The 20,256-nt window shown below is 43.2% G+C and overlaps 1 protein-coding gene across 3 annotated transcripts in view; it reads right to left on the reverse strand.

Moving 5' to 3' along the window:
• The window catches only part of LOC135986995 (protein ELYS-like), a 41,779-nt gene extending 22,246 nt beyond the window's left edge, over nucleotides 1-19,533 (reverse strand). For 2 of the 3 annotated variants that reach the window (XM_065631604.1, XM_065631602.1), the window contains exons 1-16: nucleotides 19,345-19,442; nucleotides 17,057-17,145; nucleotides 13,974-14,100; nucleotides 12,528-12,781; nucleotides 8,643-8,823; nucleotides 7,669-7,876; nucleotides 7,382-7,498; nucleotides 6,315-6,399; nucleotides 5,458-5,608; nucleotides 4,356-4,488; nucleotides 4,086-4,267; nucleotides 3,560-3,621; nucleotides 2,493-2,621; nucleotides 937-1,027; nucleotides 760-849; nucleotides 457-597 (exon numbers count right to left, since the gene is read on the reverse strand). In XM_065631604.1, coding sequence (XP_065487676.1) covers nucleotides 457-597; nucleotides 760-849; nucleotides 937-1,027; nucleotides 2,493-2,621; nucleotides 3,560-3,621; nucleotides 4,086-4,267; nucleotides 4,356-4,488; nucleotides 5,458-5,608; nucleotides 6,315-6,399; nucleotides 7,382-7,498; nucleotides 7,669-7,876; nucleotides 8,643-8,823; nucleotides 12,528-12,781; nucleotides 13,974-14,094 — 1,945 coding nt within the window. In that variant the 5' untranslated portion in view covers nucleotides 14,095-14,100; nucleotides 17,057-17,145; nucleotides 19,345-19,442. Of the gene's footprint in view, nucleotides 1-456; nucleotides 598-759; nucleotides 850-936; nucleotides 1,028-2,492; nucleotides 2,622-3,559; nucleotides 3,622-4,085; nucleotides 4,268-4,355; nucleotides 4,489-5,457; nucleotides 5,609-6,314; nucleotides 6,400-7,381; nucleotides 7,499-7,668; nucleotides 7,877-8,642; nucleotides 8,824-12,527; nucleotides 12,782-13,973; nucleotides 14,101-17,056; nucleotides 17,146-19,344; nucleotides 19,443-19,504 lie in introns of those variants that run through there. The other variant, XM_065631603.1, reaches the window with a different exon arrangement.
• Nucleotides 19,534-20,256: the final 723 nt, after the last annotated feature.

Genomic DNA, 20,256 nt, shown 5'->3' on the forward strand with positions numbered 1-20,256 from the left:
TACCCTCATGAATAAGACATCTGGTTTTCATGTAGCAGAGATTTTTAACACAGCAAACGGATATTCTTTTGTTTCCGTCAATATGGCAATATAAAAAGCTATAGGAACTCATGTAATTTACTTGACAAGTTACTCATTTATGCTTCCTGTGTTTTAGTAATTTGCAATACAATATTTGCATGCAATTATAAAATGCGAGCTTCATCCCAGTTGGTTACGTAGCTTCTTGCTGAATGTAGCCTCCCTGACCAACTTGCAGGAACTGTACAACAACCTATTTCCCTGAACTCAACGCATATTAAGCAGTAGTCTCAGCCTTGAGCCTCTTCTCTCTCCCAGCAGAATGTGACTGTCTTCCAGTCATCAAAAACAACAAAAATTCATGTTTCCACAGTTACAACCCAAGCATAATTCCAAATCCAAGAATACCAAAGATGTAGTGATACTGTTACAAACCTTTTTCAGTAAGCTCTTGTGCTTCTGTTAGAAAACAGTTCAACACTGTGCTAAGGTTACTCAAAAGCAACTGGCAGTGCTGAAGAGCCTGTAATGCCTGTGGGTCAATAAAGTTGCAAGAGCCATCAAACAGCGGAACACCTGTACAAGAATAAATATTTAATCATTAGCGTACAGAGCAATTTCAGAGTTTCAAAGTACACTTAAAGAACTGCAGGCAATATCATATACTGGTAGATTACTGAATAAGCTCAGTTAGAAAGAATGATTTTACATGTGCAGAATGACTACACTAGTACTCACATATTTGGTCAAATTCAGCTTTTGTATAGATCACTTTGTTCCATGTCCACTGCAGAACAAACCGTAAATTAGCAGCAGAACTTGGCTGCTCTTTAAAGAAAGAAAACAAAGAAGAAATGAATCAACAGCTTCAGACTAAAAAAATCTATCACATAAAAACAACGTAAGAAGTGTTACCTTCAGATATCCAATGTTTAATGCATCCAGTCAGAAGTTCTAAGGAACCTGTCTGGACAGCAGCTGACAATACCGCTTCTAACTGCTCCTCCTAAACAGAACAGACAAAATAAAATGAGAATCTTACATACTTGCAACATCTGAACCATCAACGGAAGTGTTTGTTTCTAACTGCATACTCCTTCAGATATCTCAAAGTCAGTTAGTACACATGCAACTAGTTCCACATTCTTCTTCTTCATTTAGCCACAGGCTGGACTGCTAGCTGGTCTGAGCAACACATGGAACTTTTCCTCTGACATTACAACCTAATGAAGGCTATTTCAAATCTTTATCCGCATGCCTCTGCATCATAGTCTCAACTTACTGAGTTCCAACTAATAATTTCAGTAACATCCTCTCCTAATACCCAAGAGGCATTATGTGGATATAAGTTTGTCACCAGGAATGCACAAAGGGGACAGAACAAATACAAATCTGCCATGTTTGCATGGAAACAGGGGCACTAAGGCCAAGGAGCTTTCTAGACTAAGGAAGACATGAAGTAGGTCTGACACACAAAGCATTAAGTTATAATTTTCTAAAATTACAGAAAATAAGTGAAACATTTAAATTCTAATAGGTTTAAATTCCAGGCTGTTCAAGTACTGTACTATAATGTGGTGGCAATCCTAAAGAAGAATAATGCCCACGTACATCTTTCAGGTTATATTATCTTTCATTAAAAAAAACCAAAACAAAACAACCGACCAAACAACAACTTTGGTTGGTTGGTTTTTTAAACACCTTGAAACGTATCTTTCCCTTTGTAGTAAATTCATTACATTCGAAGAGATTTCTACACATCAGAATACACGATATTTCCATCTTTTTTCTTAAAACGGGTTTCAGACAAAGAAACACACCAAATACTATTTACAGTGGCAAACAAAACTCGAAACCAAGCTTCTTGACCATAACTCCGAAATTTGTCCTCCTAAGATTCAAAATAAATGTCTGCTCAAATGCATAACAAGACTCTGAATGATACGGTCACAATTCAGCAACTGCAGTTGGCATCAAAACACCTGACTTGAGTGCAAGAGCCTACATCAGGCTTGCAAAATAAACAGTCTCTGGGCTCAATCAACTTGCCAAGAGACTTCTTATAGCTACCACACTGGGCAGAAGCGTCATCTGCCCTAATGCACTTCCACAAATCTGGGGAAGAATCCAGTAGACAGGCAGATGAGGGCACTGGGGAGACTGCTCTCCCTTTCCTACTCATTGCTCCACTGTACAGTGACTCGCTGATCATCTGCACGCTTCCTTGTGCACATCTGTGGCACAGAATCAGCAGATGGGTCTCTCAAGACAGATCTATGAGGCCTGTTCCCTGTCAAGCTCAGTTGTTTGGATCTAAGAATACTCTCACTTTTGCTAACTCAAGTCAGCGATCTGTATTTCAATGCAACTTCCAAATAATATGAAAATCAGATGATCTTGTCTTGTAGCCTCTAATGCCCTGCCAGACAAGCTGGATGCGTTTGACCCTGGATTCCCTGATGTGCACTCACCTGACTCAAGCTGGATGGCTGGACATCAACTAGTCTTGGAGACAGCAGGCCAGCTACAAGGCACCTATTGTAGCTCTCGTGAATGGCCTCACTTATTGAAGGACCAGATTTCTTTAAAAAATTCAAGGTCTGAAACATCAATCAAAACCCACGGGTTTAGACAGCATTCTTATCCAATCACTAAGGTTCTGGATAACCACCAAGAGAAATGATAACATAAACATTCACTTAACCTGCCAGAAAGCTTACATCAGGAGGATGCTTTAGGTTAGCAATCCGGGTATGCATGACTATGGAGAGTCTTAAAGAAGGCAACCAAACCAACAGTTACAGTTTAAAAAAAGAAACTCCCGTAAAACAAAAGATCAGCCCTTGCAATGCTTAATTAAGGATTGTGTAACTTTTCCGTCAATACACGGGCTGTTCTTTTTCCTTCAGCATTGACACAAAAGACATTCTATATAAACTAAAACCAACACACAACTTTAAATCACGCTTTGGAAGACCCTTTCTATGCCTGCTTGTGGAGAAGCTGATTTACGTTGGAAATATTTAGTGAGCTGAAACTGAATTCAAAATTATTTGTCACAATCTGTGCAGTGCCTAGGAAGTTGTAATTTGGCCAAGTTTGGGAGAAAAAGAAATCCATTTCTTCTCAAACGCTCACATAATTTTTCATTTTCTCCATTCTGTCCTCCTTTTTCAAGTGAGTCAGAGATCAAAACCCTAACTCAAGACTATGCAGGCAGTTGGACTGATGGGTAATAAAGGAGGAATAGTTTTCCCTAACTTCCTCGACATTTTTGTTCTTGCTCCCAGAGCAATGTTGTATTCCTTTCTAGACCTTCAATCCCTGGGCGTGCTTCAAGAGGAGACAACGGTACTTGTGCAGTCCCAAGCGTGGAATTCAGACATTACCAATTGCATAAAACTGCCAGGATATGATTGCAACTATGTGAGTGGCTGGGCAGGACAAGCGTGAACTACTGTACTGAGAGCAGTGCAACTGAAAACTTAGAACAGGTACACCTCTTGACATTCTCAATAAAGACACAGCGAAAGATCACCTCCTTCTGGACGCCAGTGCAAGTCATGTGAACAACTCCGGAGTTCAGCAAGCACGTACCATCTGCAGAAACAACGAACATTTGACAACATTCCATACTCTCACAGTTCTGTTCTGACCAGCTCACATTTTTTAAACAGCAGTGTCTGGAAAGATGTTAACTGAGTAGCCATTTCCTTCATCAGATCACTTACGAACTTCTTCTAAAAAAAATCATTACTGGCTGTAGAAATTCTCTCTCTACTGCTATCGAGGTGCTGTGCTTAGAGCTTCAGTTCAAAGTCCTTGCATTTGATAATCGTCATCACTGCACAGGCTACATTACAGAAGCACAAAAACGCGGCAGACTCTCAAATATGTTTCACCATATTAAATACGTCATTTGTACAACGTGATCCTAGTTTGGTTTGTAGGGGTTTGGGATTTTTTGGCTTGGTGTTTGAGTGACAAGCAAGGAAGAGGAGAACAAATAAGTGGCATTTGACATCAACTTAACTCATCACTACTACAAGCAGTGAAATACTCACCAAAATTATAGGTGCTTGGATTAAAAAACTGCTCAGGTGGTGGATAAGAAGGAGGAACTCCCCGACTTAGACTCCGCTCATGTACCAGAATATCCAAAATGAGCTTCGGAGAAGTCATGCTTACTACAGTATCCAGTGACCACAATGCAAAATATGGGCAGTCAACAAGGAATTCTTCTGGCCTTAAAGAAAAGAAGACCATAAGCTAAGTGCCGACCGTCAAATGAATTATTTGCACGAATATTGAAAACAACCTTATCAAAAATCTACCTTAGTGAATCTGGCATTTGAGCATGATACCAGCGATTGATGTCAAACACACCCAAATAAGTAGATGGTTTTCCCTGACCATAGGTATTCACTTGCCAACTGAAGATCGATACACTGGTGTCAGGAGAGATTGCTGTAAAAGACAAGACATTGTTTCTTACTTGTAGCAAAAATATGATATAGCTGGTATTGTTAAAACATCATTTCTGGTTTGGCTGAATTCTGGTATATCCCTCAGGAAACATAACCCTTACTAAGAACAGCTTAAAAAATTCACAAAAGAAGAAACATCCCTGTGATAAGAACTTCTAGGTGTAAGAACTTATTAGAGAGGAAAAATGGACAGGCAGATTGCAGAATCATAGAATCATTTCGGTTGAAAAAGACCCTTGATCGTTGACCCCAACCGTAAACCTGACACTGCCAAGTCCACCACTAAACCATGTCCCTAAGCGCCACATCTACCCGTCTTTTAAACACCTCCAGGGATGGTGACTCAACCACTACCCTGGGCAGCCTGTTCCAATGCCTGACAACCAGCTTCATTGCTCTTCTTTGGAAACGCTCCAGCACCTCAATGCCCTTCTTGTAGCGAGGGGCCCAAAACTGAACACAGTATTTGAAATGTGGCCTCGCCAGGGCCAAGTACAGGGGGACGGTCCCTTCTCTAGTCCTGCTGGCCACACTGTTTCTGATACAAGCCAAGATGCTCTCGGCCTTTTTGGCCACCTGGGCACACTGCTGGCTCATGTTCAGCCACCTGTTCATCACCCCCAGAACCCTCTCTGACAGACATCTTTCCAGCCACTCTTCCCTGAGCCTGTAGCGCTGCCTGGGGTTGTCCTGACCCAAGTGCAGGACCCGGCACTTGGCCTTGTTGAACCTCATACCGTTGGACCCAGTCCATTAACCCGGCTGGTCCAGATCCCTCTGTAGGCCCTTCCTACCCCCAAAGCAGATCAAGACCCCTGCCCAAACTGGTGTTATCCAAGGGTGCACTCAATGTATAAGACCTTCAGGCAGTGCGTACAGAACGGCATTCACTGCTTAGATTCCAAACCTATTTCTTTTAGAATAACCAAACACAGACATCAGAACAAACCTTCATTAATGCTGTCCTCTCTGTCAACATGGTTGCGAAATTTTTCTACAGTCTGACAGCTGAGTAATTTGGTATTGGTGGTCTGCCCTCTCAAGGGAAAGATTCCACCCGTGACATCTAAACTGTACCTTTCATCACAGTATTCCAGACCCTGGGGAGAAAATACAAGAAGAGAGAAAAGGTCATTTTGACATAAAAACATACATTATACCTAAATAGGAAAGAATGTGTATATCCAATATAATATGCATTATATATATATATATATATGTATATATTTCCCGTGAGCTTCTTTCCAATGGCAAATAGAAACTACATCTGATACGCAAGGGAACGAGGCATGAAATCATAATGGGTAAGTTGGGCTGTAAAGGCACTGCACGTTTTCCAAATTTAGCATTTCCCTGACATCATTGAGTTCTAAACATGTGCTGCAGAATTCCTTGCAACATCAAGGTTTCTTTACAAAGCTAAATACGTATCTCCAAAGAGATATCTGAAATACTGTGATGCACATGCATGCAAAGCTCTTTGTTTCATGCCTTGATTACAAAACAAATGAAGCTGGAGTAGGCATGGCATTGCAGCAGCTAGGAAAATTGCACATAACGAGAGGACGTCCATGTCTAGAACATCCTGAATCTAGTTCAAACACAAAATTCTGCAGTATAAAGTTGTACGACTTGTTTTCAGAAAGTGTGGACAAAGGCCATGCCCAAGAAGACTTGGCTTTTGCCAATCTGTTGATTTTTTTTGGTTGTCTCTGAATTTGGACGGTAAATATGACCCCTGCTGACTTAACTGATACTCAGAGAAAAATGACCATTTTCTTCTTTTCACATACATGCACGTCTTACCTCATACAGGACTTGTCCTGATGCCAAGCGCTTTCTGTCACCAAATGCTAACTGCAACAGATGCAAACTCACAACATCACCTTCACTGAAAAAGGAAGCGATTATGAAATTTGATTACAAAGCTGCTTTATAGTCCTCATTCTCTTTTTATTAGATCTTGACCGAAGTTTCTTAATACCATGCTTTTGCTGAAAAGGATAACACCACTTCCCTAAACATGAAAATTCATCACATTTAGCCATTAAAACATAAAGGAGGTGATGTGACACTAACAGTTTCAGGGGCAAATGCTGCCCATACCATTTGAAAGCTTTAATAACTTGTATGGACTAAACATTGTTGGAAATAGTTCTTCACAGTGAAGAGCTCTCAATCAAAACTGCTGTAAAGTCAAACTTAAAACAATTGCCACTCTGTGAACAGCTGAGCTGATTAAACGGCTTGCTGATGCTGAAAGAGAGAGGTCTTTCTCCCCTTCCCTTCCCACCAAAGTTCCAGTCCCTCTCTTGCACACACCGCACCCTTCCACATACTGGTTTGATTCATCAGCCCAGCAGGAAACCCTTCACTGTTCTGCTGAACAGGGATTCCTTTCTCCCAGGACAACTGAACATGAAGGCTCCAAAGGCTGCTGAAGGTGGCACCAGGGAATCAGCAACACTGTCACCACCCTCCTTTAGGGTCAGCGGGCTCTTTTATCAGCATGTTTACTGTCCTAGATCTGCAGCCTCAACTACTTTTGATGGTATTTTCAATACAGTGGTTTGAATATCATCAAATCATGAAGCAGTCTTCAAGTAACAAAGGAATTCATTTAAGAATGTAGGCAAAAAAATAAAGCCTCTGTTGCTTTGCCTTCTTTCAGAAGGTAGGAACAAGCAGGCCCTTCTTCACATCTGTTACACCCTGTAAAAACGGCATTGTAAGCTTAACAACTTCCATACCTGAGAAAATATCCTCCACTGCTAAATAAACAAAATAAATATACATGTCCTAACTGTATGTGAAGAAATAGAAAAAAAACAAAACAAAACAAAAACTGTGGCTTACAGTAAGTTTTTATTCACCTTTCTTGTGTAGACTGAACAGCCCACAAGTAGCAACAATTCCGAGGATCATTCTCAGGCTCTTGAAAAGTAACAGCATAGACAGGAATCCTTCCTCCTTCAAGCTGAGAGTGGTACCTACAAGTATTTTTTTAAACAAAACAAAAAAAAGGGGGGAGGGGAGTGTTTCTAAACATTCCAAGACTATACTCACAATTTCAGTCCCTGAAGAAATTCTCATACTTCCATCAGAAAAAAACTGAGACCTCTACCCCTCCAGGCATGACCAAGTACAAAGGCCTACTTACTCCCTCTTCAAAGTTTTCATATTCCAGAGGGACAGGTAGCCATCTGAAAAACCCACAGCCAGCTGATTGCTTCTGCTTATGTAGCACAGGGTTGCTATTGCTGTTCCTGAAGGATTTTGTAATTGAAAAGACATATGTCTCCCTTCTCTGGTCACAGTTTCTCTCCTTTGTGGAACTTCAGCAGGAATTCTTGTGACAACTTCTAGATCTAAACACACAACACCAGGTAATAAATCAATGTGTTATGCCATTTAGGTGACAAGATGTATAATCTAATTCTACCATCCCAGGTGAAATAGCCAAAAAAGTGTTGCATAAATGGGTATGTCCGTTTTGTTTGTATTCAAAGAACAGAAAACCCCTCAGAGCAGACAGGTGTTCCCACTCGCATTTCAAAACCAAGTAACAGCATAGCCTTCACAGACAAATTCTTCTTGGACTCTTTAAATCAGGAGTTTGGGCCTCATGATGAAGCTATGTGAAGTGACCTCAACTCCTGAAGCCACTGTTGGAACAGCTGAAACCGTAGATGCAGTCTGAGTACGCAAATTAGAGATTTCATTCACCCAAATGCACTGTTTTTGACAAGTCGTGTTGATTTTAAAAAACAAGCCTAAAATTCGCCCCAAGGCCATTAACAGCAGCAGAACATTCTCAAGAAGTAGGGAAACCCTGGCAAAACTTCCTCCCGGGCAGCTGCACAGACTCAGGTGGTCAAATTCCTACACCTAACTGGCAAGAATCAGAGCGACGCAGGGGACTTGGTGGGAAACAGGCATTTATGACATTAGGAGGACTACTAAGCCACTCCCAGTTTGAAGCAGAGTTCAGGACTATACAATGTCAGCTGCCACCTGTAATCACTTGTCCCAAATGTCTGCACACCAGTATCTACAATGCGGGATGCATACTGGTCATTTAAAAGACAGGAGCTTTCTTACTTTTAAATCCTAGGTGGAAAACCGCAAGCTTACCTGATGCTTCTATTTCATTCTGGCTGCAAGACAAGTCATCCAAACAAAGGTCAACCAGGAGTAGATGACCCACATCTGTAGCCACTGCAGCCACTCCAAAGAGCCAGCGCAGCCCCTGGTGCAGGTGCTGAGTGCTCACACTGGCTCCTCCATGATTAGTTATGGGTTCTATAGCAGTTACCTACAGGAAACCCACACGTTAATGCTTAGGCTGTTTGACAGGCTAAACAGAAATCATTCGAAAGTGAAGCCAGAACAAGCACATCAGAAACAAGAAAGTAAACACAGGATCGTAAGACTTAAAAACAGAACATTGTTTCCAATCATATCAAGAAAAAACAAAGTGCGACTTGTTCCAAAATCTGTTACTGCCTTCCATTTTCTAGATTTCCTACAGTTTTTGAATTCCATTAATTTCAATGTAAACAGTGCATTCTACTATCACAGCTTACCAATTTCCATTTCCTACTTAGGAAGAATGTACTCTAAGAAAATATATAAAGTCAGTTATTGGCAGGACACTTCATCATATGGAAGGGACTTCAGAAAGAAAGACAGAACTAAATCCAGCTCTCCCACTGCTCACAGCCCATCAGTGCTGGGATACGGTCCGTGCCTTCTCTGCCAAACAGGTATCAGGATAACTCCTGGCTGCAAGTCAGACCAGGCAGCGCTCAAGCTACACAGTGGACAAACCATTTCCATGGGAATGAAACATCTTTAGAAAGTGACCAAGGGAGATCCTGGCTTAGTAAAAAAAAAAAAAAGCTTTTAACACACACCAGCACTTTTATCAATGTTAACAACAATTTCAAAAGCCGGCCTAAAACAACAGCAAGAGGAACAGCAGCTTGTTAGATCGCAAGCCAACTCCAGCTGAGGAAGAAGTGCACCCGGCTCTCTCACATGCGGAGCAGCCCCTGTGCAACTGGATCGCAAGGTGCAGCCAGACCCTTCAGCACACGCTGCAGCACAGCCCAGGACAGCACCGACTGCCGGGGCAGGGACACAGCACACGGACATTCCTGCACTAAAGCCAGATAACAAAACAACACGGGCCATCGTTCAGCCTTCTTACAAAATGCAACACCATGAAAACAGGAAGCTTTACATGAGCAACAAACTTTTACAGGAAAATAGAACAAATAAGTGAGCATCGTAAGGGGATCCACTTCTTCATGTGTTTTATTTTACCCCCAGAGGTGGGCAAAAATAACCAAGCCCCAAAGGTTTCCCTCTCCCCCATGAAGCACTTGCTATGACTACGCTGCCTGGCAATCTACTACAGAATTTACCTTTCATCTTGCTCACGAGAATTCTAATCTTAGAAGAACCTACAGTAATTTAGATAACATTTTTTTTGTTTCAGATTTCATATAAATGGAATCAAATTTCTAATCTAATCTGCTACTCGAAGGACTATCAAAAGCATTTTGATTATTCAAATTCTTGCTGCTCCAAGTCTTGATGACCCTTACGAGGAAAACAGAACAACTGTACATATCTTGCTGCAGAATTAGCCAAAGTTCAAGTGTTGCTTCAAACTTTGTTGTCTAAGATTTTTTTGGTTGTACAAATGTTTCCCAGTTTTAACACTTCCATTTTCCCCATAGAAGCTCCTGAAACTGCATATTTTTCCATTGCACTATGCACTGGCTTTTCATATTCTCCTAGACTACTGCCAGCTCATTCTGGGAATGAACAAAGAAAACTTTTCTCAGCTCACTGAATCTGAATGCTACCCTTCTGCCTCATACAAACCAGGAATATTTGTGAAAATACCATTCAAGAATTCTGAAACATACAACTATTATAAACCAATTTAATTTAATTAATGGGTTTCATTCAGATTCGCTTTTAGTAGAATCCAATTCAAATAATAATGCATCAACACTTTCCCTTTTCTGCTGCACTTCACATGTATATCCAGAGCGCAAGTAGAGACAGGTTCCCACAAAAAAAAGGCAAAATTCTTTCTAAGCTTGTGAGTTAGGTATTTTTAACTCATTCCTTTACCCTCTGAATGACTACACATTTACAGTAGAAGGCAGGTAGTCACTACAAATACCCTGTATTAGTACACTAATGGCTTCATATCTTGGACCAGAGTTACTCTAAGTTCATGTTAACCTCTACAACTTAGTTGTCCACAGAAGATATACCCACACAGAAAAGATTCCATCCATTAAAGTGCTCATTAAAGCCTTAAAATAGTAACAACAAAAACTGCATAAAGTGATGTTAACAACAGCTCTGCATTTTACTTCTAAAAATAGTGTGCAAATCAGAGAAACGTTCAGGCAGGTTAAAAACATATTATGTAATGTATCACTTGGACATATGAGTGACAGAATAAGTTCAAAACATATGGACAATGGTCAAGTGAAAGTTTTATGTACTTGTTTCTCCTTACCCTTACTCCCACTCGCCACTTATGAATTAACAGTCCAACTAGCAAGACCTGTGTCCTGTCTATACTGATCTAACTAATCTAACAGCAAAAAGACAGGAAGTAAGATGAAAGCAACAGACCAAACACACTTGTAATCAACAGCACTCAGGGAATAAGAGCAAAAACTCAGATAAGCTTTGGCTTTATTCCAAAATTCAGAACCTTCATCACACAAAAGCCAGCTCTTCCCCCCAAGGCTTCTTCATATTTTCTCCTGAACCATTCATTTTTGGGGGGTATAGAGGGTGTTTCAAAAAGATGGACACACTGACTCAACATTGGATAGGTCGCATGGAACCCCAAGGCTTGTCACTACAGTCTTGTCCCCCAAGATCCCCAGACATTACACCCTGCGACTTGAGATTGTGGAGACACATCAAAGATTGTGTTTTTGTGCCACCATAAATTGTAACATGTTGCCATCATAAAACATACTGCTTTGAAATTGGGTCCATCTTTTTGAGACACCCTGTAGTAAAACACCCTACTATTACTAATAATAAAATTAATAATACAACCGATAGTTATAACTACAGTCTATTTCAAATCACTTCTGTAGACACAGATTCAGGATGTGGCATGTTCCTTCTTAACCTTTCCTTTTCCTATTCCCAGCATACTTATTAAGTAATAAGGCTTAACAAAGCCATGTCATTTTTCACAAACATAATTTAGTTATTGCTTACATGCTTATGTCAGCACACAGCTTGTCTTTCCAGCTAAAACTCTAAGATTTATCAAGATGATCAGCAAGCTGACACAGAGGAGCACCAACCCGACTCATAGCTTTAGAAATTATCACAATACACATGCTTTCTACTAGTAATGGCACTGTAGCACGACAAACAAAACTCCACCTGTATTCCAGCGAGTCAAACCTAATCACATTATGGAAAACTGAGTAATAAATAAGTATTTATTTGTTACAGATTCTAACGCAATAAAAACATACGTTCTAACTTCTGCTGATTCTTTGTTTACATGAAGAGAATGAGACCATGATATCATGGGAATGTGTCCAAGCCATTTACAGCACAACCAGGGAAGTCTGAGATAGCTGAAAGACAGTCTTTCTGACAGAAATCAAGCATTTAGGAAATGTATGTTACAGACACTCTGAACGGTGGAGTTTCTTTGTTTTCTTTTCCTTTTCTTTGCCTTTTTGTGGAAGTGGAGAATTAGGCAACTATGTGCTCTACAATGAAACCAGAAAACTTGGTTTACTACCAGTAAACTCAAAGGATAATGGTACCATTAAGCCCAAGATTTTACATCAAGGCCCTATAGATGGCACACTCTGAAGCCATGGTATATTAATGCAACAGAGAACAAACACCTCCTACAAAGAAACGCTCCAGAGCGAAAAGCTGAAACAGGATTCTGCAGCACCCAACAACATAAAAGTTTTGATTCTGCAAATAAAAAGTACATACCCTTCCTGGAAGAACAACTGCTTTAACCACTCGTGATATTCCAAGATCGTACAGACAAAGAACACTCCCCTCTGCTTCTTCCAGCCCGACCAGGAGTCCAGTTCTCTTCTGCCAGGAAAACTCCTTGACCACACGAACGGTGGGCGGCTGTTCATGCACTCCACTGAAACGGTACGCAGAGAGCCGCTCTCCTGTCACTGAGTTCACCACCTCCAGTTGGGGGCCACATGCCAACCATGCCAGGCCATTTCTCCCTGTAAGAGAAAAGAGAGCTGACTAAAGCAAATTTCCAACACAAGACTGAAAACAACTGAACAACCACTGTCACCGCCCCTCCCCTCCCATGAAAGTACCTAAAAAATGAAGACTGACTTACCTAAATCTGGTCAATTATTTGAAATCACCCACTGAAATCCTCAAGCAATACATCTTAAAATTAGCCACCTTATTATTTTGCATTTGCACTTGTCACTCCTGCACTGGAGAATTTCGATTGTTTGGGAAAGAGGTGACAATGTGTCAATCTACAGGCTTTATACCATATTCGGCTTGTTTTTGCTAGAAATCATCTCAATGCATACGGGAATACGAGACTTCAAGCACGCTTCAAAAATAACAAATCTAAACCAGCTCATTTCTAGTCTATTAATTTGACTTGACACACGCCTACTGCAGGCAGGGATTTGGACTTCAACAAGAAATTACCTTAACACGGGCACTCCATGGGCACACATATGGTGTTTCACTGAACCGCTTCAAACTCCAAGGAAGTATTAACTCAATTACTGCGTTTACTATCAGGTACAGAGCTTCCACCTGCTTTTCACAGAAGCCTGGACATCCAGACAGGCATCCAGCTCTACTTCCCCATCACCTAGAAAGTCAGCTACCTAATCTGCTTAGCCACTTGCAGCAACTCTCACTGGATACTCATCTGCATCCTATTAAATACTTTGCAAATATGGCTGCAGCGCTTATCCTCTCTTATCCTCCCTCTTCCTTCTGTTTTTGTTCAGACTAGAAGAGAAAACGCAGGGGGGTTTGCCTCTGTAACACCACAGGAGAACTATTTCTGCATGTGATGTTATGATGGTCATAGACCTTGAGCTGGTACAAATAAACATGGCCCAAAACAACACTATTACTTTTCTGAAAACTGCCTTTTTTTTATTTAAAAATTGAACAGGCCTCATTGGCTCAACATGTTTAAGTAAATTATTTCCATAGCACAAGATCGGTGCAGGTTGCCGTAATTTCAAAGTTTAACTATGCTAACGTTTTAACCTTAGCATTTTTAACCATTAAAACAGCCTTTTTGTTCTCTCTAAACCTGATGCATCTTAACACCACCAGCCTGACACAGCTGATACTACGACCCTGTGCTTCAGGTAACCTCCAGGCAATAACAACTTTATACCAAACCCAAATTTAAAGGAAAATGCTCACCTCCAGAAAACTTCCCAAACAGCACAGAATCCAGGGTTATCTCATCTTCCCCAAGTGCCTGAATAGTCACCTCTGGAAACTGCAGCAGACTGCTCGTTACCTGAGCCGTTAGGTCTCGCATTCTTCACTGAAAATAAAAAAACAAATAAACAAACACACACCAGAAATACTCATGTCAGCCATAAACATTTTTGAGATTGACAGAAGTTTCATCAGAATGCAGTGAATAATCTCAGATACATCGCCTGTAGCTCATTTCCTCAAAAAAATGGCACTCAGGACAGTTTTTGATCTCACAGCAGAGTAAAAGGAGAATCCTTTGCTTTCCTCATGCCTATGAGATCACCACCAAATAGCAACAGAGGGGTATTAACAAGATAAGTAATGAGGAAAAAAACCCAATTCACTGAGTTCAACTCTACTCACATAAGTTAGTAAGATGCTATCTGAGAAAAACGATATTTTAAAAGGCTTCTCAATAACAGGTATAAGTGTCTATTTGTGCTTTCTCTTGATTTTACACTTTATTGTCAATTGTCTTGCAGTAGATTTCACACACCATTTATGTCTTGCTCACTTTTTGAATGTTTATTTTGAACACTGAGGAATACTAAGTTATTAGTTACCCACATTCTCGAATTCTTCCAGAAAATGGGACTGTTGATTTTTCCACATTACGAGCTATACAGACTTGCATAGCTCATCAATTAGAAAGTTGTTTTCCATACACTTGTGGTGAAAAAATAGGACAGCACTTTAAAACACTTTTTTTTTCCATATTTAAATGGTCATAATTCCTTATTCCAGTTCCTTCCTTCCTATTGCCTGTCCTTATCACATCTCTGCAGTATTTTGCAAAAATTTCTAGGCCTTTCAGACGGTTTGCACACTGCTGTAGGTGCTCTGCAAAGAGTTCACATTTCAGTATGTCAAGACAGATTTTTTTTTTTTTGTAGAAACCTTAAAAGCTGAAGTGATTTACAAGATTAAATAGGAGGCTTAATAAGATATATTCCATACATACGGAAATAAAAGCTGCTTTAAGTAACTATGATTCACAAGCTCTCTGGGTTATTGAAAAAGCCTCTAGAAGACAAGACAGATTCAGTTCTCTTGTTCAAACAGCACTGCTTTCTGCACGAAGAAATATACATAGTTCACTATATATAGTCCACTATTCCTGGGTGTTACACATGCTGACCAACTCCAGCATCAAACAGAACCCTTACCCTACACTACAAACCAGTACAGCCAGCCACTTATATGTGCACACAAAGCCTATTGCGGTAACTCTACATGCTTTCCTGCAAATAAAGTTTTATGATTCTTTCTTCCAGCATGCACTAATAACCTATTTTCCTTACAGCACAGGAGGTTACAGCTAGTTTTGAAGACTAGACGCTGGAACAACACAAAGTTATTAAAGAGAAATGTTTAGAAATAAATACAATTTATTTGAGTTGTGCTTCTGTGAAGAAAGATTATGCTCTGAAGCCTGGGCACTGGAATCTCCTACATTTCAAGTCACAAGCACTCTATTTCAGAATATGCTCCAGTATCTTCTGCCAGCATGAAAACAAGCGTGTGCAACACGGGAAGTGTAAGTCAGGGTCCACACTACGCATGAGTCAACACTGGGAAAAATGTTCTCTTCTCCAGGCTGAACAGTCCCAGCTCTCCTAGCCTTTCCTCATAGAAGTGCTCTAATCCCCTCTAACCATCTCTGCAGACCTTCACTGCACTCCCTCCAATACCTCCATCTCTCTCTTGTGAGACTGAGGAGCCCAGACCTGGACACAGTACTTCAAGTGTGGCCTCACCAGTGCCGGTTAGAGGAAGGATCACCACCCTTCACTCACTGCCAATGCTCCTCCTCAGACAGCCCAGGACACCATCAGCCACCTTTGCTGCAAGGTCAACTCGGTGTCCACCAGGACGCCCAGGGTCTGTTCTGCCAAGCTGCTTTCCAGCTGGGCAGCCACCAGCATATACTGGTGCATGGGGTTGTTCCTCCTCAGGTGTAGGGCTTTGCAATTCCCCTTGTTGAACTGCATGAGGTTCCTCTCAGCCCATTTCTCCAGCCTGTCCAAGTCTCCCTGGATGGATGCATGACCCCCTGGTGTCATCACCACCCTTCCCAGTTCTGCATCATCAGCCAGCTTGCTGAGGGTACATTCTGCCCCATCATCCAGACCATTCATGAAAACATTGAAAAATGAACCCTCCCCCAAAGTAGCCTATGTCACTTTTGACCAAAGGCAGTACATGAAAATCCGTTTCAAATGCCAACAACATTATGGGTGTACTGAAGTAAAAGCTAAAAATATGGTCAGTTACAGCTGAAGATATAATTTCACAAAACACCTCGACTTCACTGCCACCAAAAGAGAGACCTTGCTACTGCCTCCCGTCTCTCCATCTGCTCCTTTATTCTACTACTAACCCAGAAAAGTAGCTAGTTTTCCACCAGGTTAGCAAGTTAAAGTGGCTTGCACAGAGAACTAGCTAGGATCAAAGTTGGCACAAGGAAGGAGGCAGGACAATGCACTGGGAAGGAGAGGGAATTCATCCGTCTCCACTTTGTGGCAGTAAGCCATTATGACAGCTCATACATGTCTGAAACTACACCCTCAGTTTGCACGGAGAGCTAAAAAACCCTTTTAGAAAGGACACCAGCCAAGACAAACCCAGTCAACTTTTAACTCCCTCTTGCACTAGAGACTCACGGTCTCAATGAAAAAGGTTGCAACTGAAAGGTGTCATTCTGTCATTCAGCCAGATGTGGAAGCTTAAGCGATTTCAAGGAGACGTTACTTGGTGATGAGAGAACGGAGAACATTGTGTGAAACTATTCGCATAACATTTTCTGAGGAAACGGGACAAAGAATAGGAAGATGTCAAAGAAGAAGAAATGGAAGGAAAACTAAGTTATTTTGAGATAAATCAGTATCCCCTTTGTTGAATAACAAGTAAAGATGGCAATTATAGAATTTGTTGAATTATTATTATTGACTCCTTCAGTGACATTTTCCCCAGACAAAAAGAAAAGAAGGGAAAAAAAGAAAAAAAAAAAAGCAACTCACAAGCATTGGAGGAGCAGGCAGATGGAAAAGACACTTTCTGCACCTCAGTAGTCAGGTTGACTGAATTTCCACTTTGTCCTATTTTAGTCCTGCAGAAAGAACAGTCAGTGAGTGAGTTAGCAGGTGACTTAGCGAGTACCACTGGGTCATTTCTGTCCCACTTAGGCAGAAAATCTCCCCCTGCTGTTTTAGGCAAACCCCTACATTTAATCCAAAATCCAAGTTCTAGTCTAATAAGCCACTAGCCTAACAGGGACGGTCTGTATCAGAATTCTACAACCAGGCTTATTTCCTTCAAGTGCAGCAGACAGATTGTCTTGCAGAGCTCGTGCAGATGCTCCGCAAGCTCTTCAAGAAGCACAAATCTGCAGCATAAGGTGAGAAGAAGAAAGAATTTCAGCTCTCTATCCCAACAACCCCCAACAGCTAACATCCTGTACCTGCTCCAGATCATAGATTTGATTTCCCTTTACATGAAAAAACAACCCAAACCAACACAGATCAGAAGCTGACACTAGAGCCGGTTTACCCAGCTACCACCTATAGTTATGCTCTAACACGACTACACCTTCAGTCAAGAGTGGCAGTCCCTGTCTAATGTGGCTAAGCTAGCAAAAGTTCCTGAAGTCAGTTCTGAAATTATGCTCTTTTCTGCATTGCTCTGTATACCTGGACAGACAGATGTAGGTGCTGAGCAGCTCAGTACAGAACGCACATGCAGCCTTCCTAATAGGAGGCAAGAGCTAACAAGATATTGCCAGCATATCACGCCGTTGCGCTACCACAACGCTTGCCCCTACCAGCACAAATTCCGGAATCACAACATCACAACTAAGAGAAAGAGCTTCTAGAATCACTGGAGGTCACCTGCTCCAAGCTCCCTGCTCAAGCAGGGCCACCTAGAGACCAGGCTGCCCAGACAGCTTTGCAATATCCAGTTCTGAAACATACTTTTACAAACAGTAACTTGGCAAGGTGAACTGCAAAAACATTTGCAACACACGCAACAGGCCCAGGTGTTTGCTGACTCTCTCCTACCAATTTCAGTATTCTCTCCGCTGCACAAATAAGGCAACGCCACACCAGCAAAGGCTTGTCACCATTATTTGTCTAAAACTATATCCGACAGCTTATGAGGCAGAAGACACAAAATTAATAGAAGCCTCATTAAGTTCATTTCACTGTCTTAAAGAAGCACATCCCCAGCAAATCAATGCAGGAAAATGAACTGATGTCAGGGAATGAGGAGGCATCCTCAGCAGAACAGGGTACAGGACCGTGTGCCCAAATGCACAGGGCAGCTCCCAGCTCAGACCGATACAATCAGCCAGACTGACGGCCGATACAATCAGCCAGACTGACGGCAGCACATGAACTACCACATTTAGCCATACACCCCAAACGGGGTTCAGCATTCCCAACAGAATTAAGTTCTGAACTTGCCCATAATTTTACCAAACAGGATCAGGAAGCAATTATTAGCCTTGAAAGCCTGACACCACGCTTCTTTCCAGCGGCAGATGCTCCAAACCTGGAGTCACATTCCATTAAGCAAGAAATCAAGCATTTTTGTTTAAGTCAGCAACTTTGCTGCGTGATGCATGCTTCATGCAAAAAAACCAAGAGATCCCTACAAAACGCGCTGGATTCCTGCAAAGCTCTGCTCTCCCCATTAAACCCAGCCTCTTCCCGCGACCGCCGCTCTACGCAGAGAGCGAATTTCCCGCCTCCTCCTGGAAAACGACACCGAAAGGGAGGAGGGCGGGGGATGGGGGGAAAAAAAAAAAAAATAGGAGAAATCAAAGGAAGACCCTCCGAAAAGTGATCGAAGGAGCGAGAGGCGGGGGCGTGCGCCAGCCGGGCGGCGGGTGGCCGAGCAGGAGGGAAAGCTCCCGGCGGCAGCCGCCACATCTCCCACGCCCCCCAGCCTCTGACGGCCGCCTCCCGGGTGCGGAGCCGCCTCTTCCCATGTGCGCTGCCCAGGCCGCGCCGCCGGCCGCCCCGGCCTCTCCCGACAGCGGCCGGGCCACGTGTGGCTGGGCACGGGGCCGCAGCCCAGGGGGTCACTTACATAAGGGCCGGGAGACAGCGGCCGGGCGGCCTGAGGCCCCCGCCGGGCCCGCGCTGCGCCAGAGGCGGCGGCCTAGCCGCTCCAGCAGCACCCGGTACCTGCCGGTGCGGGGGAACGCAGGAAGCCGGGCGGACGAACCCGCGGGCGGTGGTCGCCACCTCCACCTTTCTCTCCCCGTTCACCCCCCCGCCCCAGCCCGCCTTTCCCCTGTACGTGCCAGTGAGAGCGGCGGCATCTCCCGCAGCGGTTACGGCGGCTCCGCCCGCGACACGCTCGGCTGCTGCGCAACCGACTGCGGCCCGTGCTGCGCTCCCGCGCGCCCCGGCCCGCTGCGCTGCGCCCCGCGCCGCTCCCCTCCCCCCGCGCGCGGCACCCACCTCGCTCGCTCACCCGCCGCGCGGGGGGCGGGACGGGGGGCGGAGTTCTCGCGAGAGCCGCCGCGGCCACCGCGGGAATTTTCAAATTCTCGGGACACGGCCCTGGGCGGCGGCTGCCGCCGCACTACGCGTCCCAGCGTGCCGTGCGGCCAGCCGCTTCCGCTCTCCGCCCGCCCGCTTCCGGGGCAGGCGCGGGGCACGCCGGGAAGTGTAGTTTCTGGCCTACAACGGCGCCCGCCCGTTCAACAGGGCGCTGGGGCGGCAGCACTGTGCCTCGGGCCCCGGCTTAGCCTGGAGATCGAACTCCTCAGTACTAGTTTGCAGGCTTGGTTTGTGGCTTTTTTACACCTCATTACAGACTCTTGCCAAGCACAGCTGTTTTAGCAACAGGTGCAATCCTGGCAGTGCCAGTGAAAACTCCGGAGAACGTGGGACCGTGTTTCAGTGAAGTACGAGCGCGGGAGGTGTCTGTAAAGGCCGCCACCCTGTACTAACCTTCAGCACTCTGAATGGGGCTTATGCCAGGAGTATTTGCTCATAAAATACGTTAAGTGTCAACGAGAAGAGAATTCTGTGCATTTTCCAGGCATGCGTGGTCCCTGGTCTTTAGTTCATTGCAGTTGTTCCTACTTGACTGCAGTGGTCTAAACAGCACGGAAGCAGAAGCATAGTTAGACCTTAGTGAAATAATACTAGCAATTAAAAATACTTAAAATCGTTTAGCTGTAGACATTAGATAAAATTTCAGACTT

The sequence above is a fragment of the Caloenas nicobarica genome, chromosome 3 (genome assembly GCF_036013445.1).
Source record: "Caloenas nicobarica isolate bCalNic1 chromosome 3, bCalNic1.hap1, whole genome shotgun sequence".
Lineage (NCBI taxonomy): Eukaryota > Metazoa > Chordata > Aves > Columbiformes > Columbidae > Caloenas > Caloenas nicobarica.